This window comes from Ornithorhynchus anatinus, chromosome 1 (assembly GCF_004115215.2).
Source record: "Ornithorhynchus anatinus isolate Pmale09 chromosome 1, mOrnAna1.pri.v4, whole genome shotgun sequence".
Lineage (NCBI taxonomy): Eukaryota > Metazoa > Chordata > Mammalia > Monotremata > Ornithorhynchidae > Ornithorhynchus > Ornithorhynchus anatinus.
In genome coordinates, this window is record NC_041728.1 from 171,267,555 (window position 1) to 171,294,570 (window position 27,016).

The window sequence follows — 27,016 nt, forward strand, 5'->3', positions numbered from 1 at the left end:
TTCCACTAGGCCATGCGGCTTTTCAGTGGCCCATTTCATCCTCCCCAGCTCATCTGAATCCATCCCCCAGCCTTCCAAACCCATTTCTTCTGTTTTCTTCTCAGGGGAGAGGGAGAACAGGAAGCTACCAGCCTCCATGGGTTAACCCTTTGTTTTCTAGAATTGCAATAGCATTCACAAATAAACCACCAATTCAGTGTACTGGGCTAGGCTTGTGGGAAGTACAGAATAATAAAGGGAAATATTCCCTGCCTACACGAAGTTTGCACTCTAATGGGAGAGAAACACAAAAATATTTATAAGAGAATTTATTAGAGCATTTAATAGAGTAATATTAAGCCATTTCACTGCCCTGGAGGTTGCCTTCATCTTGATTTTGGGATAGGGTGGGATGTCCAATCACCATCAATTCTGAGACGTTAAAGGGAGGGTGCTAGGGAAAATTCACTTTACAGTGGTAAATGGGGGGGCTCTGCATTTTTAAAGCCCATTAGCTATAATCATTAGCTTACCCTATTTCTACAATTTAGTGAGACCAAAACAAATTTCAAACCCTCCAGCCAAGGAAAACAGCTCTCCCACTTCATAAAGCTTTCCACTACAGCTGGAGTTGAACTCATTTTATTTTTCCATGTGAACGACTCGTTCATTAAAGGTGTCAGATTGACAGCCCCGTGGAGACTGGTGCCTCTGTTTATTCGCAGAGCAGGTACAGCCTACCCCAGCCTCTCAGAGCTTCCCCGTCACCATTCACGGCCGAAGTCCAGAGTTCACACTGACCAAGGGAGCAAGTAGTCGGGGTTTTGATTTGGATGATTCTGGGGTTTTTTTTAACTTTTATGGTATTTGTTAAGCACTTACTATGTGCCAAGCACTGTGCTAAGTGCTGGAGAAGATACAAGCTAAGCAGGTTAGATACAGTCTATGTCCCATGGGGGGCCCAAAATCTTAATCCCCACTTTACAGATGAGGTAACTGAGGCACAGAGAAGTGAAGTGACTTGTCCAAGGTCACACCCAGCAAACATGTGGCAGAGCCAGGATTATCACCCAGATCCTTCTGACTACAGGCCTGTGCTGTATCCATTAGGCCACACTGCTCAGTGACTACCACTGATTGATTAATTGATTGATACTTCTAACCCCTGGCCTTCCTCTTCCAACATTTACCCTGCTGCCCCATTCACTAGGCATGAAGTGCAGAGCTCCTGGGAGCCCGTTAGAGACACAGCACCTTTGGAGACACATTCGATCATATTTATCAATCAATCAATCAATCAATCATATCCCAGCTCTGCCACTTGTCAGCTGTGTGACTGTGGGCAAGTCACTTCACTTCTCTGTGCCTCAGTTCCCTCATCTGTGAAATGGGGATTAAGACTGTGAGCCTCACGTGGGACAACCTGATTACCCTATATCAATCCCAGCGTTTAGAACAGTGCTCTGCACATAGTAATAATAATGTTGGTATTTGTTAAGCGCTTACTATGTGCAGAGCACTGTTCTAAGCGCTGGGGGAGATACAGGGTAATCAGGTGGTTCCACGTGAGGATCACAGTTAATCCCCATTTTACAGATGAAGGAACTGAGGCACAGAGAAGTTAAGTGACTTGCCTACAGTCACACAGCTAAGCGCTTAACCAATACCAACATTATTATTATTATTATTTATTGAGCAAATATTGTGTGTAGGGCACTGAACTAAGTGCTTAGGAGAGTATGACATAAAAATATAACATTTCTGGGAATAAAAGAGAAGCAGCTTGGCCTACTAGATAAAACATGTGCTTGGGCTTTAGAAGAAACTAAGCTCTTATCCCGACCTCGGGCTAGTCACTTGACTTTTCTGGGCCTCAGTTATCTCATCCGGAAAATGGAGATTTAAACTGTGAGCCCCAGGTGGGACAAGGACTTTGACCAATCTGTGATGAGTTTGTATGTATCCCAGTGCTTAGAACAGTGTTTGACACACACATAGTAATTGCTTAACAAATGTTATTATTAGTATTATTATCCCAAGAGAGAAGAGAGTGAGAGGCAGGATATAGTAACTCTACCCCCCTTTATTTAGGTGGCCCCTGCCTGATTTCCCATTGGTTCACTTCCTGATATCTCTTTTTTATGGTCTAAAGACATGGGGCAGTGCTTATTTTCATGGCCACGCGACCTTGCTACAGGCTTTCCAACAATCTATTTATTCTCTCTTGGGCCGCTGGACCAACCCGATTTTTCCATTCCAAACATTCTAGAGGAATGCTCACTCTTCATCTCCAAGGAGATTAGGGAGCAGGGACACTAAAAGCAAATAGTCAATACTTGCGGCAATTGTTAAGCTTTTACTGTATGCCAGGCACTTTTCTCAGTGTTGGGGTGGATAAAAACAAATCGGGTTGGCCACAGTCCCTGTCCCACAATAAACCCCTATTTTACAGGTGAGGTAATTGAGGCACCGAGAAGTTAAGTGACTTGCCCAAGGTCACCCATCAGACAAGTAGTGGAGGTAGGATTAGAACCCAGGTCCTTCCGACTCTCAAGCCCGTTCTTTATCCACCAGGGCAGGCTGTACGTAGCCAGATAGTCCTATTAAGAACAGAGCCCCTCTTAAATAGGGATTTCTTGAATTGGGACAAGCTAGGCGTCTTGACACCCACGGGGCCCCGGACCCCCACCCTCAGATCCCTCTCAGGGGCCGGCTTACCATCCGCGGGGCTGAGGCCTCTGGCCGCCGAGATCATGGACAGGGTGGGGCTGCCGTGCATGGAGCGGAGGTAGTGTTCCATGTGGGGGTTCATGTAAGGATGTGGGGGGTTGAAGGGCGACTCTCCAGGGCCCGCCGGGTGTGGGGAAAGGCGGATGAGGGAGATATCAGAGATGACGGGGCTGCCGCTCAGAGTGGGAGGCCTGTAAAAGAAGAAGACACAGGTGAGGCACGGCAGTGCGTTTTCCTCATCATCACTCACTGACACCGTTTCCTGAGTCCTGAAACAGAGTACCTGTGCCAGTCTTCCAACGACTCAAAATCCTTACGGGAATGGACACGCACAGTGATAAAGGAAAACCTTAAAATTCAAGAGTCACGAGGGCAAAAACATAAAAAAAGATGCCTAAGGTCACGAACATGAGAAACATGAAAAGTGAAATTTAAAAAGATGTCATTAGGTACTGAGGGATTGAATGGAAACACTACAATGATCAGCGCCAAGAAGAGTTAATCTGGAAGTAGCCCCTTACAATTATTTTCTGCCTATCACCTGTGTAGCACAAAGGAAAAAGATTATATTTACTCTTAGGCCCTAGTTAATTTTGGGGTTTCATAGGGAGTAGCTATACCGTTAATAGGTGGGAAATTAGCACAGAAATCACATTGGTTATTTGCAGAAGGGCTATACTGCATTGCTAGTGGAGTGTTGGTACTTAATAATGATGGTATTAATAATTAATAAAAGTGGACATAATAAGTTCTTACTACGTGCCAAGTCCTGTAATATGTGCTGGGGTAGATAAAAGATAATCTGGTTGGACCCAGTCCCTGTCCCACATGAGTTCCCAAACTAAGTAATCGATCAATCAAATCAATCAACCAGTGGTATATGTTAAATGCTGACACGTACAGAGCACTGTACTAGGCATATGGGAGGGTACAATGCAATTGCAGGAGGGAGAAGAAAAATAGAAGGGAACATAGGTAACTGGAATATTTGGAAAAGGAAAGAGTATAAAGGAAAGTGTGAAGAGGGAAAGAGGAGTGTATGACATGGAAGAAAAGGAAATGCTATCCAGAGGATTTACTCAATCGATGGTATTTATTGAGTGGTTATTACGTGCAGAGAACTGCACTAAACTCTTCGTAGAGTATTATACAACTGAGTCGGTAGACATGTTCCTTGCCCACAATGAGCTTAGAGTCAAGAGGGGTAGACAAACATTAAGATTAATAAATTATGTGCTTGTACATAAGTATGTGGGGCTTAGCATAGGGCGAATATCAATGCTTAAATGATACAGATCCAAGTGTATGGGAAATGCCAAAGGGAGACAGAGTAGGGAAAAAGGGAGTTTAACTGTGGAAAGCCTCTTGGAGAAGATAGGATTTGAATAAGACTTTGAAGATTGGGAGAATATCTTCCTGAGGCATATGGAGTGGGGAAAAGTTCCAGGCCAGAGGGAAGATGTGGACAAGGGGGTTGGTGGCAAGAGGGAAGAGATATTGTATTCTCCCAATCACTTAGGACAATGCTTAGGACACAGTAAGCCCTCAATACTACTACTACTATTAATAATAATAATAATAATAATATTTGTTAAACTCTTACTATGTGTCAGGCAATGTACTAAATTCTGGGGTAGATATCAGATAATTGGGTTAGACACAGTCCCTATCCCAAACAGGCCTCGGTCTTAATCCCCATTTTATAGATGAGGTAACTGAGGCACAGGGATGTGAAGTGACTTGGCCAAGGTCACACAGCAGACAAATGGCAGAGCTGGAATTAGAACCCAGGTCCTCTGACCCCAGACTTGTGCTCTACCCACTAAATCACATTGTTTCTCTAAAATAAGTATGATTGATTGATCGAGGTTCAGTCTGCTAATCCCATTCTCCCAAATGCTTAGTACAGTGCTCTGCACATAGTAAGTGCTCAATAAATACCACTGATGGATCAATTGATACAAGCATTCATCATATCCTGCCTTGACTACTGCATTAGCATCCTTGCTTAAACACTACATTTGTTACATGTTACAGAATTAGCAGACACGTTCCCTGCCCATAAGGAGCTTACAGTCAAGAGGGGAAGACAGACATGGATATGTATAAATAATTTACAATATATAATTTGAAGATATGTACATGAGTCCTAAGAAGTTGAGAGTGAAGTGAAAAATGTTCAAAGGTCACAGATCCAAGTACATAGACGATGCAGAAGGAAGGGTAGCACGGTCAAGTGGATAGATCATGGGCCTGGGAGTCAGCAGGTCATGGGTTCTAATCCTGGGCCTACAATTTGTCTGCTGTATGACCTTGGGCGAGTTACTTCACTTCTCAGGGCCCGTTACCTCCTTTGTAAAATGGGAATAGAGACTGTGAGGCCCCATGTGGGACAGGGAGTGAGACCAACACAATTTGCTTGTATCCCTCCTGGCACATAGTAAGCGCTTAACAGGTATCATAATCATTATTATTATTGAGAGCAAGCTGGAGAAAAGAGGGTTTAATTGGAGAAAGCCTCTTGGAGGAGTCGTGACCTTAATAATGCTACGAAGGTGGAGAGAGCGGTGGTCTGGTACATATGGAGGGGCAGGGATTTCTAGGCTCGGGGGAGGATACGGAAAGGGGTCAGTGACAAGATAGACAAGATTGGGGCACAGGGAATAAGCTGGTATTTAAAGGCTGGGCGTAGTGGGAGATCAGTGAAGTTGAAGTAGAATGGGGCAAGTTAATTGAATGCTTTAAAGACAATGGTAAAGTGTTTCTGTTCTGCACAGTAGCAGTTTGGATGGAGAGGAATGGACAGATTTTAGCAAAGCTGTGAAACAGAGTCAACCACTTGGTGACAATTTGAATATGTGGGTTGAGTGAGAGAGATGTCGAGGAAAATGGCTTTGTGAGATAGGGAGGATAGTAGTATTGTCTACAGTCATTAAAAAGACAGGGTAAGGACAGAGTTCGGGTGGGAAGATGAGGAGTTCTGTTTTGGACATGCTTAGTTTGAGGTATTAGATGGACATCTAGGTAGAGATGTGCTGAAGGCAGGTGGAAATGTGAGACTGCAGAGAAGAAGAATGTTTAGGGCTGGAGATGAAGATTTGGGAATCAGCAGCAAAGAGATGGTAGTTGAAGCAGTGGGAGTGAATGAGTTCTCCAAGGAAGCGGGTAGAGATAGAGAATAGAAGCGGCCCAGAACTGAGCCTCGAGGGACCTCCACATTTAGGAGGTGGGAAACAGAGAGGAACTAGCAAAAGTCATTGAAAATGAGAGGCCAGAGAGTGAGGAGACGTAGGAGAGGACAGTGAGTTGGATAATATTTCTAGAAGTGGTAGTCCATAGTGTAGAAGGAGGCTGAGAGGATGAGAGGGATTAAGATGGAGTAGAGGCTGTTGGAACTGGCAAGAAGAAGGTCACTGTTGATGTTATCCCAGTGACTCTGAAATCCCTCTCTCGGACCATAAACTTCTCACCTGCCTCCTCTCTCACATTCTCTCCCCCTGCAAATCTGTGCTACTCCCCCACAGAGACCTCCGCTCTCTTGATCTCATCCATCTCTCCAAAAGCATCTCTGCCCACCTTGCCTCCCTATCCTCTCTTCCCACTCTCGATGAACAGGTCACCGCTCTCAACTCCACCCTCTCTACTCATCTCAACTCACTCGCCCCCCTTTCCCTCCGCCGCTCTCGCTCCACTAACCCAGAGCCCTGGGTCTCTGCCTCTGTCCACCTCCTTCGCTCTTTTGCTCGAGCTGCTGAGCGCTGCTGGCGAAGGGCCAAGCACCAAGCCAAGCTTTTGCATTTCACATTTATCCTTTCCTGCCTTAATTCTGCCCTCTCCCCCACCAGGCAAAACTACTTTTCTTCCCTCATTGACACCCATGCCCATCACCCCCGCCAATTGTTCCAGACCTTTAATTCTCTCCTCGGGCCCCCGTTCCTCCCCCTCCCCCATCCCTCACCTCCAACGATCTGGCCACTTACTTCAACATGAAAATGAACACAATCAGGTCTGAGCTCCCCAAAGTCACTCCTCCCCCTTCTGCCTCCCCACTCCCAACGCTACTTTCCCATCCTTCCCTGCAGTACCCTCAGAGGAGATCTCCTCCCTCCTTGCAAGTGCCACCCCCTCCACCTGTGCTTCGGACCCCATTCCCGCTCACCTTATAAAAACCATCACCCCTTCCCTCCTCCCCTCCTTAACTTCTATCTCTAACCGCTCACTCTCCAATGGCTGCTTCCCCTCTGCCTTCAGATATGCCCATCTCTCCCCCATCCTAATAAAACCCCTCTCTCAACCCCTCTTCCCCTTCCAGTTATTGCCCCATCTCCCTCCTACCCTACCTTTCCAAACTCCTAGAACGAGTTATCTACACTCACTGCCTAGAATTCCTCAACTCCAACTCTCTCCAGGACCCCCTCCAATCTGGCTTCCGTCCCCTCCATTCTACTGAGACTGCTCTCTCTAAGGTCACCCATGACCTCCTTCTTGCCAAATCCAATGGCTCCTACTCTATCCTAATCCTCCTCAACCTCTCAGCTGCCTTTGACACTGTCGACCATCCCCTTCTCCTCCACACCTTATCTCACCTTGGCTTCACAGACTCCGTCCTCTCCCGGTTCTCCTCTTATCTTTCTGGCCGTTCATTCTCCGTCTCCTTCGCAGACTCCTCCTCCCCCTCCCATCCCCTACTGTAGGGGTTCCTCAAGGGTCAGTTCTTGGCCCTCTTCTGTTCTCCATTTACACTCACTCCCTTGGTGAACTCATTCTCTCCCATGGCTTAAACTCTCATCTCTATGCAGATGACACACAAATATACATCTCCTCCCCTCTTCTCTCCCCCTCCCTTCAGGCTCGTATCTCCTCCTGCCTCCAGGATGTCCCTACCTGGATGTCTGCCCGCCACCTAAAACTCAACATGTCCAAAACTGAACTCCTTATCTTCCCTCCCAAGCCCTGTCCTCTTCCTAACTTCCCTGTCACTGTGGATGGTACAGGGATGATCCTTCCCGTCTCTCAACCCCCCAACCTCGGTGTCATCCTTGACTCGGCTCTCTCATTCACCCCACACATCCGATCCATCACCAATGTCTGCCGGTCTCACCTTTACAATATCGCCAAGATCCGCCCTTTCCTCTCCATCCAAATGTCTATCTTACTGTTAGAAGCTCTCATTATATCCCGGCTGGATTATTGTGCCAGCCTCCTCTCTGATCTCCCTTCCTCCTGTCTCTCCCCACTCCAGTCTATTCTTCATTCTTCTGCCTGGATCATCTTCCTGCAGAACCGCTCTGGGCAAGTCACTCCCCTTCTTAAAAACCTCCAGTGATTGCCTATCAACCTCCGCACGAAACAAAAACTTCTGCCTGTGGGCTTCAGTGCTCTCCATCACCTTGCCCCCTCCTACCTCTCCTCCCTTCTTTCTACTGCCTGCCCCGCATGCTCCGCTCCTCTGCCACTCACCTCCTCACCGTCCCCCATTCATGCCTATCCCACCGTCGACCCCTGGACCACATCCTCCCGCTGTCTTGGAATGCCCTCATTCCTTACCTACACCAAACTAACTCTCTTCCCCACTTCAAAGTCCTACTGAGAGCTCAACTCCTCCAAGAGGCCTTCCCAGACTGAGCTTCCCCTTTTCCCTCTGTTCCCTCTTCTCCCTCTCTGCCCCCTTCACCTCTCCTCAGCTAAGTCCCCTTCCCCCCACTTTCCCTCTGCTCCTCCCCGTCTCCCTTCCCCTCCCCTCAGCACTGTGCTTATTTGTATATATTTTTATTACCCCATTTATTTTGTTAATGAGGTGTACATCCCCTTGACTCTATTTATCATGATTAAGTTGTCTTGTATTTATTCTTCTGTTTCCCCCGATTAGACTGTAAGCCCGTCAATGGGCAGGGATTGTCTCTATCTGTTGCCGAATTGTACATTCTTTGCGCTTAGTACAGTGCTCTGCATATAGTAAGTGCTCAATAAATACTATTGAATAAAGGAATGAATGTTAGTGAAGGCAATACCTGTGGACTAAAGGGGGCAAAATCCAGAATGGAGGGAGTCCAGAAGAGGACTGGAGGAGAGGAAGTGAGGGAGCAGGTATAGACAACTCTCTCAGGAGTTGGGAGAGAAATGGTAGGAGGAAGATGGAGTCGTAACTAGAGGGAACTGTGGGGTCAAAGGAAAGTTTTCTTAGGATAAGGGAAACATGAGCATGTTTGAAAGCAGTGGGGAAGAAATGAGCGAAAAGTGAACGGTTGCAGGTGGCAGCTGGAGAGGGAAGAAGCAAAGGGGGCAAGTGTTTGATAAGGTGTGAATGGACTGGGATGGGGACACAGGAAGGAGATCTCCTCTGGAGTTACTGCTGGAATAGTTGGGAAAGTCAGGGAGGGGGCAGGAGGGAAGGTCAGGCCAGACAGGAACGTGGAAGATTTTAGGGGGATCACACCTGATGGCTTCCATTTTCATCAAAAATGTATGAGGGCAGGTCATTAAGGCCATTTATCTGAGTACTAAAATGGATGATAAGATCAGCTGTCTATTGTCTATGCTCCACAGGTTGGGGGTATATTTTAATGTCTGGAGGTGCTGGGGATGTGTACATCTTTTGAGCTCTACTCTTACGGTTTGTGTTAATAATAATAATGATGGCTTTTGTTAAACACTTATGATGTGCCAGGCACTGTACAAGTGCTGGGGTGGATACAAGAAAATCGAGTTGGACACAGGCTGTGTCCCATGTGGGGCTCACAGTCTCCACTCCCATTTTACAAATGAGGTAACTGAGGCATGGAGAAGTGAAGTGACTTGCCCAAAGTCACACCAGACAAGTGGCAGAGCTGGGATTAGAACCCATGAACTTCTTACTCCCAGGCCTGTGCTCTATCGATTAAGCCATGCTGCTTCTCTGTCCTTTTTCAGTTACATTGTGAACTGGCCAAACTTTATTCTCTCAACTCCCCAAAGGAAAGATTACTGGCATTTTTGTCCGTAAACTCTCCTACATCTACTGTACTCTCCCAAGGTGTCAGTACACTGCTGTGCTCAATAAACACATCTGATTGTTTGATTTATTGGCGGTGGATGGAAAGAGGGAAGAGAAAGGAGAGAGAGTAGTAACCTGGATCACAGAGACTGTAAATACAATTCCTCTTACATGCCAAAAAAGAGCACTATATACACCCACTTCAATTCTAAGAAGGATGGGATTGGTTTCTGAAAATCTCATGTAAAATGACTTTCTGTACCACTGAACTAAAGGAATTCACTCAGCTTCACAAAAATGTAAAATCACAGGACTTCTGATCCAAGCCTCTATCGAGTGTATCTTTTCCTCAGCCCTATTTGTTGCTTGTTATTAATCACTTAGTAAATTCCACGATTATATTATGACTATCAGAACGAGAGGACAACGGAAGCCCGGCAATTTAGGATGCCATGGTTTGCATAAACCATGAGAAGCATGAGAAGCAGTGTGGCTTAGTGGAAAGAGCACAGGTTTGGGAGTCGGATGACATGGGTCCTAAACCTGGCTCCACCACTTGAATGCTGTGTGACTTTGGGCAAGCCACTTAACTTCTCTGTGCCTCAGTTACCTCATCTGTAAAATGGGGATTAAGGCCGTAAGCCCCACGTGGGACAACCCGATTACTTCGTATCTACCCCAGTGCTTAGAACAATGCTTGGTACATAGTAAATGCTTTGCAATTAGCATAATTATTATCATTATTATGAAGGTCCTGGCTGGTACCTGATTATTAGTGGTGTCTCATGGGAAGTCAGCCGAGGAGTGCTGCAGTCCACAAGATCAAAGACCATAAATTTATAGCTTAGATGAGTACATATGCATAACAGAGATCAAAGCTCTATATATGGAAAGTTAGGCCCACCACCATTTCAAAGAGAGGAAGACTGAGGCCCAGAAAGGTTTTCTTGAGGTCCCTCCTACCCAGGCCATGGACACAATGGACAGAAATCTAGGCCCTGGGCCTATTTCTACCACTAGCACTACACTCTGGTGGTTCTAACTCAGCTCTGTTTTCTGCTCACCAAATCTACCATTCTTCCCAAATTAACTCCTACCAACTTTTCGCAACCTTCAACTTTCACTTTGAAGTCCCCATAGAGAAGCAGGCCTTGGGTTTGGAATTGTCACCCTACTAGCCTAACTGTAAACCAACTGGTTACCTAGGTGTAAAGTGGAAGAGTGGAAGCCGCATGAGAGCCTCTCAGCTGGGTGACTGTGGGCAAGTCATTTAACTTCTCTGTGCCTCAGTTACCTCATCTGTAAAATGGGGATTAAGACTGTGAGCCCCACGTGGGACAACCTGATTCCCCTGTGTCTACCCCAGCGCTTAGAACAGTGCTCTGCACATAGTAAGCGTTTGACAAATACCAACATTATTATTATTATTATTAAACCTGTTGTGGCAGCTGAAACACAGAAAGGTTTTCTCAGACGGTATCCCCCTCTTAAAAGCAGGTTTCACTGTGCGTGTGTGTGTAAGATGTGTGTACATACACGTGTGCGGGGGCCAAGAATCTTTGGGCATAGTACCACCCTCATCGATGGTATTTGTTGAGTGTACTGTATGCAGAGCACTGTACTAAGCGCTTGGGAGAGTAAAATCCAACGGAGTTGATAGACACGTCCCCTATTCACAACAAGTTTCCAGTCTGGAGGGAACCATCAGTGAGAAGCAGTGAGGCACTCTAGCTCAGAGTTTGTCAAAAGGCCACCACAGAAGCTGTAAGCCAATCCTTCTGCATAAATTAAGTGCTAGTCACCTTAAACTGTTAGATCACCTTTAATCCAGAAGCCCGTTGTGGGCAGGAAACACATCCACCAACTCTGCTGGATTGCACTCTCCCAAGCACTCAGCACAGTGCTCTGCATCCAGTAAGAGTTCAATAAATGCCACTTATTGATTAAATGATTCCCTCTACTACTCCCCTCCCTAATCCCTCAAAACCTTGCCAATTTATTGTAGGTAAAAGAGAAGGAGCTTGGATACAGCACAGACCTGGGAGTCAGAAGGTCATAGCTTCGAATACTGGTTCTGCCACTCGTTTGCTGGACCTTGGGCAAATCATTTCACTTCACTGTGCCTCAGTTACCTCATCTGAAAAATGTGGATTAAGTCTGTGAGCCCCATGTGGTACAGGGACTGTGTCAACCTGATTTGCGTGTATCCACCCCAGCGGTTAGTATAGTGCCTGGCACATAGTAAGTGGTATGTTAATTCAATAGTATTTATTGAGCGCTTAATATGTGCAGAGCACTGTACTAAGCAGTTGGAATGTACAATTCAGCAACAGATAGAGACAATGTTGGCACTACAGATAGAAAATTTTCAACAGAGTCGCTATTGCAGTCTGTGGTGCTCCATCAGGTATTTCTACATATGTGGAAATAAAAAGTTTTATTGTAAATAAGCTTTACATATGGATGTAAAACTTGCCTCCTAGATGTTTGCTCAATAAACATTCTGCACATATGCAACTTATACAAACCCACCCAGGTGCAGCTTATAAACACATCTATTCCCAGGGTATCAGCAGATATTCTATTTAATAGATTCTACTAAACAAACTGATGATCATCCTCTTGACTCTAAGCTCCTTGTGGACAGGGAATTTGCCTGCTATATTGTTAGACTGCACTCTCCCAATCGCTTAGTACAGTGCTCTGCACACCGTAAATGCTCAATAAATATGATGGATTGATTGATTGACGGAAAGCCACAAGGCCTCATTCAGTCTAACTGCAAGACAAAGATGATGGAGATGACTTAGTAGATTTTCCAAACCGTGAGGCCAGGGTCTGTCCGGGTGGCCACGCCCACTGTTTTACCGTGACCTCACTGCAGCAGCATCCAGGAAAGCCCCCGGCCCCCCACCCTCACTGGAACAGAATTGGAGCTGAGACTTCCTGAAAGCCTGTCTGCCTTCTGCCTCAGAGAGCGAGGGGAGAGAAAACTCCCCAGTTTGGTGGCCGTCAAGGGAGGGGACGCAAGTCTCAGTTACAGGTTTGGTTTCAGATTGCATCTACGCGTCACCCCCAGTCCTTCTGGAAAAAACGAAGCCGGCTTTTTCGTCGTTGTTGTTGTCGTTCCTCAAATGTCGTCATTAAGAAAACATTTAGCTAATTTTATTCTGATGAGGGCTTTGTGCAAGGGCTTTTAATAAACCAGCCGCAGCCCCGTCTGGTCGGTGAAGTTTGCTGCACACCCAGGCACAAGAAATACTTCACATCCAGTGAGCCTCCTCCTTCAGTCTACTTGAAAAAAGCAGTCATCTTTTTTAATGGAGCCTAAAACCTTAAGCTATTACTCCCAGTCACAAGGGAGAGGGAAAATGTGGGGACTTCAAACCCACAGGTCGTTAAAATTCATCAGCATGGTCTAGCGCAAAGAGTCTGGTCCTGGGAGTCAAGAGGACCGGGATTTGAATCCCGACTCCCTCACTTGCCTGCTGTGTGATCTTGGGCAAGTAGATTAACTTTTCTGTTTCTCAGTTATCGCATTTATAAAGTGAGGATAAAATACCTGTCCTTCCTCTCAGACGGAGCCCATGTAGCACATCCAGTCTGAGTACACTGTCTCTCCCCCAGGGCTTAGCTCAGTGGCAATCACGATTATTATGACCCTCTGTCCTTACCAAACTTTATGGCAGAGATGCAAAAAATGAAGAAACTGTGAGTTTGTTGTGCACGGAGAATAATAATGTTGGTATTTGTTAAGCACTTACTATGTGCAGAGCACTGTTCTAAGCGCTGGGGTAAACACAGGGGAATCAGGTTGTCCCACGTGGGGCTCACAGTCTTAATCCCCATTTTACAGATGAGGGAACTGAGGCACAGAGAAGTTAAGTGACTTGCCCACAGTCACACAGCTGACAAGTGGCAGAGCTGGGATTCAAACTCATGAGCCCTGACTCCAAAGCCCGTGCTCTTCCCACTGCGCCACGCTGAGAATGTGTCTACCAACTCTATTGTATTGAACTCTTCCAAGCACCTAGTACAGTCCTCTGCACATAGTAAGTTTTCAATAAATATGATTGACAGGTTGATTGAATTGACTGATCTGAGTTTTTCTTCTTCTTGCCAACTCTGCCTATCATCTAATGGAGAAGGTAAGTGAAATGGTCTACAGATCTGCAAAGGAGGAGGAGGAGGAAGAGGAGAAGGAGAATCAAGCAGTCAATAGAATTTATTGAGCATTTACTACGTGCAGAGCACTGTACTAAGCACTTGGGAGAGCACAATACAATAGAATTAGCAGACACATTCCCTGCCCATAATGAGATTACAGTCTAGAGAAGATTTAAAAGAAGGAGGAGGGTCTTGACCAAAGGACTTTCATTCATTCATTCAATAGTATTTATTGAGCGCTTACTATGTGCAGAGCACTGTACTAAGCGCTTGGAATGTACAAGTCGGTAACAGATAGAGGCATAGTAAGCGCTCAATAAATACTATTGAATGAATGAATGAATCTTTATTATTATTACTATTAATAGTAATAATGATAAAGATGCTATTTGTCAAGCGATTACTATGTGCAAAGCATTGCTCCAAGCAATGGGGGGGGCGAACAAACTTGTTGTCAGGGGAAGATAGACATTAAAACCATTATGGATATGTAGGTATGTACCTATGTACACATGTTTGGGACTGAAGGTGGGGTGAATATCAAGTGCTTAAGAGGTGCAGATCCAAGTATTTAGGCAACGGAGAAAGGAGAGGGAGTAGGGGAAGTGGCAGATTATGAGATTATTAGAGAAGCAGTGTGGTTTAGTGGCAAGAGCACAGGCTTGGGAGTCAGAGGATGTGGGTTCTAATCCTGCTTCCATCACGGATCTGCTGTGTGAGCTTGGACAAGCCATTTAACTTCTCATCGGAAAATTGAGAAGCTACCTCATCAGTAAAATGGGGATTACAACTGTGAGCCCCACGTGGGACAACCTGATTACCTTGCATCTACCCTAGTGCTTAGAACAGTGCTTGGCACATAGTAAGTGCTTAACAAACACCGTCATTATTATTATTATTATGTACCTAAATCCTGGGGTGTTGGGAGTGGGATGGGAAGAGAGGTTGGAGAGATTTCACTTCATTTGTTTCATTTGCAGCCCAGACAGAAGGAACCTTGATACTTTCACTCCCTCTACTACTGTTATTCCCCTCAGGGTCACACCTGGAGAGTTTCCAGTACTCTACCAGTCTCAGCTATGGGAGGGAGAGTCAAGCAGAGACCTGTCCATTCCATTCCGAGCTTGGCCAGTGGCTAACGAGTGGAAGCCAATCTGCTACCAGTCAAAACTCCCCCGTGCTGGGCAGCAGCAGCACGGGAGAGAGTCGAGGGCGGAGACTCGAGTTTACTGTGTGGAAGGCGGCAGTGGTAAATCACTGCCGGATTTTTAGCAAGAAAACTCTACGGATCCACTACCGCAGTGATTGCAGATGGAGAGCAGCACGTCCGTGATGACACTATGAGTCGCAAACGACTCAACGGTCTAAGCCAAGACGAGGCTACTACTATTACTCCTGCTGCTTTCCCAATCACTCCCACTACTATGACGACTACTTCCACTACTACTACTACTAATAATACTAATAATTGTGGTATTTCTTAAGCACTTACTATATACCAAGCAATGTTGCGTGCCCTGGGGTGGATACGAGCAAACCAAGTTGGACACAGTCCTTGTCCCATATGGAGCTCACAGTCATTTAATCATTCATTCATTCAATGGTAATTATTGAGCACTTACTGTGTGCAGAGCACTGTACTAAGCGCTTAACTAGATCCCCATTTTACAGGTGAGGCAACTGAGGCGCAGAGAAGTGAAATGACTTGCTCAGTGTCACAAGCAGACACGTGGCAGAGCCAGGATTAGAACCCATGGCCTTCTGACTACCAGACCCAATCGCTATCCAGTACACCACGCTGCTTCAGAGCACGGGCTTGGGAGTCAGAGGTCATGGCTTCTAATCCTGGCTCTGCCACTTGCCTGCTTGTGACACTGAGCAAGTCATTTCACTTCTCTGCGCCTCAGTTACCTCATCTGTAAAATGGGGATGAAGACTGTGAGCCCTAAATGGGACAACCTGATTACTTGGCACATAGTAAGCGCTTAACAAATACCAACATTATTATTATTACTACTTCTCTTACTCCTCCTTCTTTCCCAATCACTCCCATTACTACTGCTACAGTTACTATGATTACTACTACTACTAATAATAATGATGGTATTTGTTTAGCTCTTATTATGTGCCAAGCACTATTCTAAGCGCTGGGGGAGATACAAGCTTATCAGGTTGTCCGCAGTGGGGCTCAAAGTCAAACTTCCCATTTTACAGGTGAGGTAACTGAGGCACAGAACAGTAAAGTGACTTGCCCAAAGTCACCCAGCTGACAAGTGGCAGAGTCAGGATTAGAACCCAGGACTTCTGACTCCCAAGCTGGTGTTCTTTCCACTAAGCCAAGCTGCTTCTCTACTATTACTTCATTCATTCATTCATTCATTCATTCATTCATTCAATAGTATTTATTGAGCGCTTACTATGTGTAGAGCACTGAACATAGTTTGGAATGAACAAATCGGTAACAGATAGAGACAGTCCCTATGACGGGCTTACAGTCTAATCATTTCTGCTCCTACTATAACTACTATTACCAGTACAACTACTAACTACTATTACTACTCTGACTCCTGCTGTTTTTCCCACTCACTCCGTCTCCCACTCCTATTCCTTTTCCAGTCGCATTTTCACATTTTCCAGGCAGGCCTCACAACATCTATGATCCAGTCAGATAGTAGTCTCATCCTGGAGCACCAGGCCCTCGTCTTTCAGCCGCTCCGGGGCCTTGGGGAGGGGAGTGGGGAGAGAGGGATGGGGTGGGGGAGAGGTAAATCCTCCAAGACCCCCTCCCCTGGACGTATGTCAGCCCTCCCCAGACCCAGGGGCACCAGGGAGCTCGGATTTCTGGAACGTGGAAACTGGGGAGAAGCAAACACCGTCCTGGACTGATTCCCAGCTAGACGGAGGGAATCTGGTTGGTGGTGCCAGTGGAAGGGGGAGAGGGGAGGGGAGGATCAGTCTCTTGAGCCGAAATCTTTCATCTGTTTGTGACTCTTCCAGTCAGCGAGGAAGATGCAGTACTGAGCAAGTTTCAGTCAACAGCCATACTCAGCAGGGTTTCTGGGCAGGCTGGAAGCAACACAGTGCCTTCCTAGTGGATCTTCTCCTTCTCCTGCCAGGACTCCTGGCAGGATCAAAACCTCCATAAAACCCGCTTCTTCCTTGCAGAATTCTGCATCAGGTGGGCCAAGAAAATAGCAGCTCGCTCACCCTGCAGCAGCTGAACACCCCCCCCCCCCACACACACACACTGAGAGAGCCAGGAATGCTTCAGGTGTGGTATTTGTTAAGCGCCTGTTCTGTGCCAAGGACTTTGCTAAACTTTGGGGTAGATACTGATAATAAGGCTAGAAATGGTTAAGGTCGCACATTGGGCTCACAGGCTAAAGGAGAAGAAGAACAAGTACTTAAGCCCCATTTTACAGATGGGGAAACTGAGGCCCAGGGAAGGCAATTGACTGGCCCAAGATCATACAGCAGGCAACTGATAGAGCTGGGATTATAACCCAGGTCCTCTGCCTACCAGACCTGTACTTTTTGCACTAGGACATACTGCTTTAGCTCCCTCTTTAATGAGAAACGATGAGCATCTTATAAGGGCTAGAGCACCTCGAATAGACTGGGATATAATTTGATTTCTATTCCCAAATATCTCTAATTCATCTGTGGGTCACAAACCTTTTATCCGACTGCATCCCCTGACCTCTAAAAGCACTTTCTCCTGGACCAGTTCATTGTATTGTGGGCCAGGACTAGGCATGCTTTCCCACATTGATCTTTCCTTTTTTTCTTAGTGGTATTTGTTAAACGCTTACTATGTGCCAGGCACTGTACTGAGAGCTGGGGTAGGCACAAGCTAATCAGGTTGGACACCGTCCATGTTCCAAGTAGGGCTTAGAAAAGAGAAGTAGGGCTTAGAGAAGCAGCATGGCTTAGTGGAAAGAGCACGGACCTGGGAGTCAGAGGTTGTGGGTTCTAATCACGACTCTGCCACTCGTCAGCTGTGTGACCATGGACAAGTCACTTAACTTCTCTGTACCTCAGTTACCTTATCTGTAAAATGGGGATTAACTGTGAGCCTCAAGTGGAACAACCTGATTACCCTGTATCTACCCCAGTGCTTAGAACAGTGCTCTGCACATAGTAAGCGCTTAACAAATACCAACATTATTATTACCCCAGAGCATAGAACAGTGCTTGGCACACTGTAAGTGCTTAACAAATATCATCATTACTATTATTATTATTACTACAGCCTTCAACCCTGTTTTGCAGATGAGGTAACTGAAGCACAGAGAAGTGAAATGATTTGCCCAAGGTCACACAGCAGACAAGTAGCAGAGCCAGGATTAGAAATCTGTGAGCCCCCTTCTAGACTACATCGGGTAGGGATTGTCTCTACTGGTGGCCGAATTGTCATTCCCAAGTACTTAGTATAGTGCTCTACACAGTGAGCGCTCAGTAAATACGATTGAATGAATGAATTAATGAATGAAAGGTCCTCTGACTCCCAGGCTTGTGTAGAGAAGCAGTGTGGCTTAGTGGAAAGAGCCCGGACTTGAGAGCCAGAGGTCATGGGTTCAAATCCTGGCTCTGCCCCTCGTCAGCTGTGTGACTCGGGGCAAGTCACTTAACTTCTCTGGGCTTTCAGTTCCCTCATCTGTAAAATGGGGATTAAGACTGTGAGCCTCATGTGGGACAACCTGATGACCCTGTATCTACCCCAGAGCTTAGAACAGTGCTCTGCACATAGTAAGCGCTTAACAAATACCAACATTATTACTTATTGATAGGTGCCCAGTGCTGGCTCTGGGCCTGTGGTCATCATTCCCCACATAGCTCTCTCCACTGGACCACCTTCTGGGTGAGGGGAACACCAGATCCAGCTTACTTCTGGACATCAGGTCTTAAGGAGGCTGCTCCTCGGCTTCCCAAGGTGAGGAAAAAGGAGAAAGGAGGGAAGTCTTTGGAGTAATAGGAATCTGTTCCAGAAGGGCCTATCTTGTGCATCCCCTGGAGCAGATGTAATATTCCTCTCTCTATTTCAGTGTCTGTCTCCTCCTTTAGATTGTAATCTCCTTGTAGGCAAGGAATGTGTCTACCACTTCTTTTGTATTGTACTCTCCCAAGCCCATAGCACAGTGCTCTGCCCACAGAAAGCAGTCAGTAAATATCACTGATGGACTGACTGATTAATCAGGCAAGACCTATCAAGACGGTGACAAGACCAGCGCATCTGCAGAAGGGGAAAGAGACGGTTTTAAGGGTAAAGGGGCTCTGGTCTGAAGGGCGATGCAGTTCAGTGGAATTTCAACGCCAGCCATTCGATCTACAGTAAAGGCAAAAGTCTAGTCAGATAGACTGCGTGTGTGTGTGTGATGTGTGTGCGTGCTTTAATGAACTGGGGGAAGATGACTTTGGGAAGGAGCCCAGCTCCTACGAGAGTTGTTTATGTCCTGAATCCCAAGCCAGGATAACATTTCTGAACATTTCTGAACGTCGACACTGTCCTGCTTGAGATAGGCCTAGATATCTGTCTCCCCCTTTAGGCTGTAAGCCTCTTGTAGGCGGCGGCAATCAAGCCTATCAACTCTGTCCTACTGTTCTCCCAAGTTCTTAGTAAGGTGCTCTGCACACAGTAAACACTCAGTAAATCCCATTGACTGATTGATATTTGCAGAGGTTGGGAGAGGCTAAGAAAAATCAACGCCTCCAGCCATAAAACAAAGAGAACACTTCTCACCTACCTCCTGTGTGAGGTTGGGATTGGCAAGTGACTTCAAAAGTCCTCCAGAAACCTCAGTGTCTTACGAATACATGAGAAGGAGGAATTCAGGGGAGGTGATACCATCCTTGCAGAGAGAGAACCAAAAACTTCCAGCCCACAGATATTTTCCCCCACAAAAATGCCACTGGTTTCAGGGGCCCCCACCCCCATCCTCTCCGATTGTTCTCCAGATCACTAGGCTACAGTGCCCTTCTGCGATTAAAAAAACACATATTATATCTTTCTGCACCATGCAACTGAATTTCCCAGGAGCAAATCTCCTGCTGGCCAGCTGCCACTTCAGGGAAGCCGAAGGCCTGAGCAAGGTGAGATGGACAGAAGCTTTAAGTGTTAGGAAAAGCACATATTGAAACAAAAGTACTACATAATTCTAAAGGAAGTTGTGAGGCCTAGTGGAAAGAGCTTGGGCCTGGGAGTCAGGGGAAATGGGCTCTTGTCCCAGTTCCACCACTTGCCTCCTGCGTGACCTTGGATATTTACTTCTCTTCTCTTTGTCTCAGTTCCCTCACCTGTGAAATGGGGATTAGGACTGTGAGCCTATGTTGGACAGGGACTGTGTCCGATCTGCCACATAGTAAGCGCTTAGCAAATATTTTTTTCAAAAAGAGGAATTACATTCTTTAGAATTATCTTGCAGCTGTTTTCACTTTTTAAAAATCCTCAATTTTTGTATTGTATTAAAATCCTCAGCTTTTATTGTATTGGGACAAAACTTATGTCCTCTATCTGTAGATGTTTAGTCATATTCTTGTAATCTGCTGCTATTTTGCCTTTGGGGAAAAGTATATTTTTTATGGTACTTGTTAAGTGCTGATTACACTCCAGGCACTCTACTAAGCACTGAGGTAGATACAAGGTTGTCAGGGTGGACACATTCCCTTTCCTGCATGGGGCTCACAGTTTTAACCCCCATTTTACAGATAATGGTAAGTGAGGCCCAGAGAAGTGAAGTTACTTGCCCAAGGTCACACAGCAGACCTGTGGAGGATCTGGGATCAGAAACTAGGTCTTTCTGACTCCCAGGCCCCTGCTCTATCGACTAGGACCCGCTGCTTCCTAAGAAACAACCTGCCAAAATCTGGAATCAAAACAGAACCCTTTAGATCTTCATTCTAATGCTCTCCCAATTGAGCAAAAAAAATTTCCTCTATTAGCTTGCGTATGCTTTGGTACTTAGCAGAGCAACATAGTAAGCACTTAATAAAAGACATAATTATTTTGAAAGTGTCCTTCTTGCTGCCTATAGGCACTTGTGAATCTGAAATTTCTGGCTTCATTCCCTGACCTTCCCTAGGTCAAGCTCTGTATACATCAGGACAATACAATATACAGAGGCTGGATCACTCTAGGCCATCACATGATCATGTCAGCCTATTACATGACCACTCTAAGCTATCATATGTTATCAAAATACTCCCTAAGCTTTGATACAGTGATACATTGTGGCAGGTTTTCACCAATACTTGCAAAGCAGAGAATTGAGATGACTATCTAGTCAAATCAAATGAAAGCATGATAATTGCTTCAACTGTCTGCTTTGCTTTGATGATGGAGACTTTGATATATTTGGACTAGTTTCTGTGCTCTTTGGGTAGGCTCTCATAGCCTTGTGCAGGGAACGTGGGCTGGAGAATCAGGAAAAATAGGTTCCGATTCTCACCCTGCCATTGGGGTGTGGTGTGACTTTGGGCAAGTCACTTGTCCTCTCTGTGCATTTGTTTCCTTATCTGCAAAATAAGGGTAAGATAACTGCTCACTTGGCCTAGCAGAAAGTGCCCAGACCTGGGGACCAGAGGACCTGAGTTCTAATCCCGGTTTTGCAACTTGTTTGTTGTGTGATCTTGGTCAAGTCACTTAACATATCTGTGTCTCAGTTTCCTCATCTGTAAAATGGGGATTAAATACCTGGTCTACCTCCTACTTAGATGTCTACCTCCTACTTAGACTGTAAGGCTAATGTGGGACTCTATTATCTATCCCAGCACTTAGTACAGTGCTTGGCACACAGTAAGTGCTTAAATAAACCAATTATTACTATTATTATAACTCTGATTGTGAGCCACGTGAGATTGGGTCCAATATGACTATCTTGAATCATCCCTAGCACTCTATGTTCTGCTTTGGCACACAGGAACTCCTAATAAACATCATTACTAATTACAGGTCTGACAATTTTGATTATTGTGCGGTGGGGCAGGAAATCACAATGTCAGTCCACAAACTAGGAGCCTTCACTATTTTCAAATATTTCCTCTCCTTGCTCTCCTCACTTGATCAATCAAAGGTATTTATCAAGGGCTTACAGTGCTTACAGTGCATTCCTAAGTTTTAAGCACTTAGGAGAGGACAAAAGAGTTCACAGAGACTATGCCTGACCTCAAGAAATTTACAATCCAGTGGAGACAAAGCTTAAAATAAATTACAAGGAAGGTGAAATAACTCACAGGGAAAAACTCCCACACTCTTAATTCCCAGATTTTACAGATGAGGTAACTGAGGCCCAGAGGAGTTAGGTGAGTTTGTTTAAGTGGAAGTCTGGGGCTGGGATGAAAGGCAGCAGAAAAGGGAAGAAGAACATCCCTCTACCCATTTTAACTCTCCATGCTCCATTACAACAGCTCAGCCCCTAGCCCAGAGGAATTACTGGTTAGTAATAATTAGGAATTACTAGTTAGTAATAATTATAGTACTTGTTAAGTGCTTACTATGTGCCAGGCACTGAACTAAGCACTGGGGTGGATACAAGCAAATTGGGTTGGACCCAGTCCTTGTCCCATGTTGGGCTCATAGTCTCAATCCCCATTTTACAGAAGAGGTAACTGAGGCCCAGAGAAGTGAAGGGACTGGTCGAAGGTCACACAGCAGACAAGTGGCAAAGCAAGGATTAGAACCTAATGACCTTCTGACTCCCAGGCCCGGGCTCTATCCATTATGTCTTGCTGCTCATGGGCACTATGAGGATTAGGTATTTGTGTCTGGAAGGAGCCAGGGTGTAGTTGCTTTTAATGATGTTTGTTAAGCTCTTACCCTGTGCCAGGCACTGTAATAATGATAATAATAATAATAATGGTATTTGGTATTTGGTAATGGTATTTGTTAAGTGCTTACTATGTGAATTGAATTGTACTTTCTAAGCGCTTAGTACAGTGCTGATGGGAACAATGAGGATTAAGTATTTGTGTCCAGAAGGAGCCAGGGTGTAGTTGCTTTTAATGATGTGTGTTAAGCTCTTACCCTGTGCCAGGCACTGTAATAATAATAATAATAATGGTATTTGTTATTTGGTATTTGGTAATGGTATTTGTTAAGAGCTTACTATGTGAATTGAATTGTACTTTCTAAGCGCTTAGTACAGTGCTCTGCACACAGTAAGTGCTCGGTAAATACGATTGAATCAATGAATGAATATGTTCCAAGCACTGTTCTAAGTGCTGGAGTAGTTACAAGGTAATCAGGTTGTCCCGTGTGAGCACCACACTTTTAATTGCCATTTTACAGATGAGGTAACTGAGACACAGAGAAGTTAAATGGCTTGCCCCAGGTCATACAGCAGACAGGAGGTGGAGCCAGGATTAGAACCCACATCCTCTGACTCCCAAGCTGGTGCTCTTTCCACTAAGCCATGCTGCTTCTCACATATTAAGCACTGTACTAAGCACTGGGGTAGATAAGAAGCTAATTAGAATGGACACAGTCCTTTTCTCACATGGGGCTCACAGTCTTAATTCCCATTTTGCAGATGAGGGAAGTGAGGCCTAGAGAAGTGAAGTGATTTGCCCAAGGTCACACAGCAGACAAGCAGCAGAGCTGAATTAGAACCCAGGTCCTTCCTACTCCCAGGTCTGTGCTCTATCCTCTAGGCCACGCTGCATCTCTGCAGTTGCTCTAGGTATTAAGTGTGTGGCGATGTACCAGACTTTAAACAGCCACTGTGCCTGGAGCAGCCTCCAAGGGGAGAAATTCCTCAGCTGAACATAATAAATACATTGATTCTCAATCGTAACCTTCTCTCCTAAATCCTCTCCTTGACAGGTTTACTTGGAACTCAGGTTCTTTTCCAGCCGCTTCCCGGCGGTTCCCAGTGCTGCTGAGTAAACACTTGGAAGTGCTGTAACGTGCAGGAGAAGATTGGCTACCCTACCCAACCATCAATACGTCGGCCCCGCTGATGGAAACGCTGATGAGAGTGGAGGTCCAGCCTAGGATGACTCTTTCAACTGGTTCATTGTGTTGGTGGAGGCAGTGAGTGCTGCATAGACTCTCTCTCTTTCTCTGTGTCTCTCTCTGTCTCTCTCCAGAGAGGCAGTAATGCCTAGTGGAAACATCACGGGACCGTGAGTCAGGAGATCAGGGTTCTAGTTCCAGCTTTGCCTACTATATAATAATAATGTTGGTATTTGTTAAGCGCTTACTATGTGCAGAGCACTGTTCTAAGCAAGGGTAATCAGAATGTCCCACAAGAGGCTCACAGTTAATCCCCATTTTACAGATGAGGTAACTGAGGCACAGAGAAGTGAAGTGACTTGCCCACAGTCACACAGCTGACAGGTGGCAGAGCCGGGATTTGAACCCATGATCTCTGACTCCCAAGCCCGGGCTCTTTCCACTGAGCCACACTGTAATATGACCTTGGGCAAGTCACTTAAGTTTTCTGTGCTTCAGTTTCTTCACCCGTAAAAAGTTTCCCTTCTCCTTAGAGTGTGACCCCCACGTTGGACATCGGCTGTGTCTCTTCCAATTATCATGTATCTACCTCAAGGTTTACTTCAGTGTTTGGCACTTGTTAAGCACATAACAAATACCACTATTAATATTAGTATGAGAAGTAGCATGGCCTAGTGGATATAGCATGGGGCTGGGATTCAGAGGATGTAGGTTCTAATCCTGGCTCCTCCATTTGCCTGCTGTGTGACCTTGGGCAAGCCACTTAACTTCTCTGTGCCTAGTTACCTCATCTGTAAAATGGGGATTAAGACTGTGAGCCCCGTATGGGACAAACTGACTACCCCAGTGCTTAAAACAGTGCTTGGCACATACTAAGTGCTTAACAAATACCATTATTATTATTATTTTTACCCCAGGGCTCAGTACAGTGCTTGCCCATAGTAAGCACTTAGAAAATACTACAAGAAAATAAAATTACACACATATCACATGCACACAGAGTGATTATGCTGTCACTTTCAAGGCCCAGATTTTAATTCAGCCTGGGCAAGTACTGTTCTCTCCCAAGTGCTTAGTACAGTACTCTGAACATAGTAAGCACTCAATAAATATCACAGATGAATAGCATTGATTGATTGATTGAAGTTAGATCTGATTTAGAAACCCTCATGGCACCTGTGGAATACCCAAGAGATCAGCCTATATTACCCATCAATTATTATTGCTATTATTATTATTCATAGTGTTAATAATAATAATAATAATACCTTTTAAGGACTCTGCACACAGTAAGCACTCAATAAATATGACTGATTGAATGAATGAATGAAGCACTCACAGTCTAACTAGGAGGGAATAGGAGGAAGAAACTGAGGCAGAGAGCAGCTAAGTTACTTGCCCAAGGTTACCCACCAGACAAACGGAGGGTGATAGATGTAGATTATCTTCTTTCGGCCTCAGCTACCCTGATTCAGTGCTCTGCACACGGTTAGCGCTCAATAAATACGATTTAATAAGATGGACACACAATAAATGGTTAATAAATACCATTTGTTTGATTCATTACCAGAATCTCCAAATCTGATTTCACTGCATGTACAATTGAGACACCGAGAATGCACTGTATTTGGTTGAGGTGTTGTATATAAGTGCGCTTTTTCTTGATAAAGTGTATGTGTACCGATTTGTACATTTTCCAAGAGCTTAGTACAGTGCTCTGCACATAGTAAGCGCTCAATAAATACTATTGAATGAATGAATGAATGTGTAAGTGTATACATACATCATCTCCACCCAAATACATGTATTTACTACTGTGCAGGTTTCCTATTTTCATGGTTGTTAGATGGAGCTCCTTGACTATACAGGAATACATGGAGAAAGAGAGAATACAAGATCAAAATGCAGTGCCTAGTTAATTGGCTCAACCACCCAGTAATAATAATAAATGTGCTATTTGTTAAGCACCTACTATGTGCCAAGCATTGTATTAAATTGTGGGATAGATAGAAAATAATCAGGTCAGACACAGTCCCTGTCCCACGTTGGGTTCAAAGTCCAAGTATTAATTAATTCATTCATTCAATAGTATTTACTGAGCGCTTACTATGTGCAGAGCACCGTACTAAGTGCTTGGAATATACAATTCAGCAACAGATAGAGACAATCCCTGCCCAATGACGGGCTTACAGTCTAAGTGGGGTAGACAGACGGACAAAAACAAAACAACATAAACACGATAAATAGAATCAAGGGGATGTACACCTCATTAAAATAAATAAGGTAATAAAATATATACAAATGAGCACAGTGCTGGGGGGGGGAGGGGGAGGGAGTAGAGGGTGGAGGGGGATCAGAGAGGGAGCAGAGGGAAAAGAGGAAGATCAGTCTGGGAAGGCCTCTTGGAGGAGGTGAGCTCTCAATAGGGCTTTGAAGTGGGGAAGAGAGTCAGTTTGGCGGAGGTGAGGAGGGAGGGCGTTCCAGGACCGCGGGAGGACGTGGCCCAGGGGTCGACGGCGGGATAGGCGAGAACGGGGGAAGGTGAGGAGGTGGGCGGCAGAGGAGCGGAGCGTGCGGGGTGGGCAGTAGAAAGAGAGAAGGGAGGTAGGAGGGGGCAAGGGGATGGAGAGCCTTGAAGCCCAGAGGGAGAAGTTTTTGTTTCATATGGAGGTTGATGGGCAACCACTGGAGGTTTTTAAGGAGGGGAGTGACATGCCCAGAGCGTTTCTGCAGGAAGATGATCTGGGCAGCAGAATGAAGAATAGATTGGAGCGGGAAGAGACAGGAGGAAGGGAGATCAGAGAGAAGGCTGACACAATAATCCAGCCGGGATATTATGAGAGCTTGTACCAGTACAATAGCTGTTTGGATGGAGAGGAAAGGGCGGATCTTGGCGATATAATAAAGGTGAGACCGGCAGGCATTGGTGACGGATTGGATGTGTGGGGTGAATGAGAGAGCAGAGTCAAAGATGACACCAAGGTTGAGAGACGGGAAGGATGGTCGTACCGTCCACAGTGACAGGGAAGTCAGGAACAGGACAGGGTTTGGGAGGGAAGATAAGGAGCTCAGTTTTGGACAAGTAGGAAGTGGAATAGTTATTTTATCCCCATTTTACAGATGAGGAAACTGAGGCCCAGAGAAGTTAAGTGACTTGCCCAATGTCACATGGCAGACATTTAGCAGAGAGGTTTATCACTGTTCATCTTAAACATATT

General features: G+C 45.5%; 1 protein-coding gene across 2 annotated transcripts in view; it reads right to left on the minus strand.

The window, feature by feature from the left end:
• Window positions 1-27,016, minus strand: part of GLI2 (GLI family zinc finger 2) — a 136,126-nt gene that overhangs the window by 85,092 nt on the left and 24,018 nt on the right. For both annotated transcript variants that reach the window (XM_039913424.1, XM_029074521.2), the window contains exon 2: window positions 2,698-2,900. In XM_039913424.1, coding sequence (XP_039769358.1) covers window positions 2,698-2,900 — 203 coding nt within the window. The remainder of the gene's footprint in view (window positions 1-2,697; window positions 2,901-27,016) is intronic.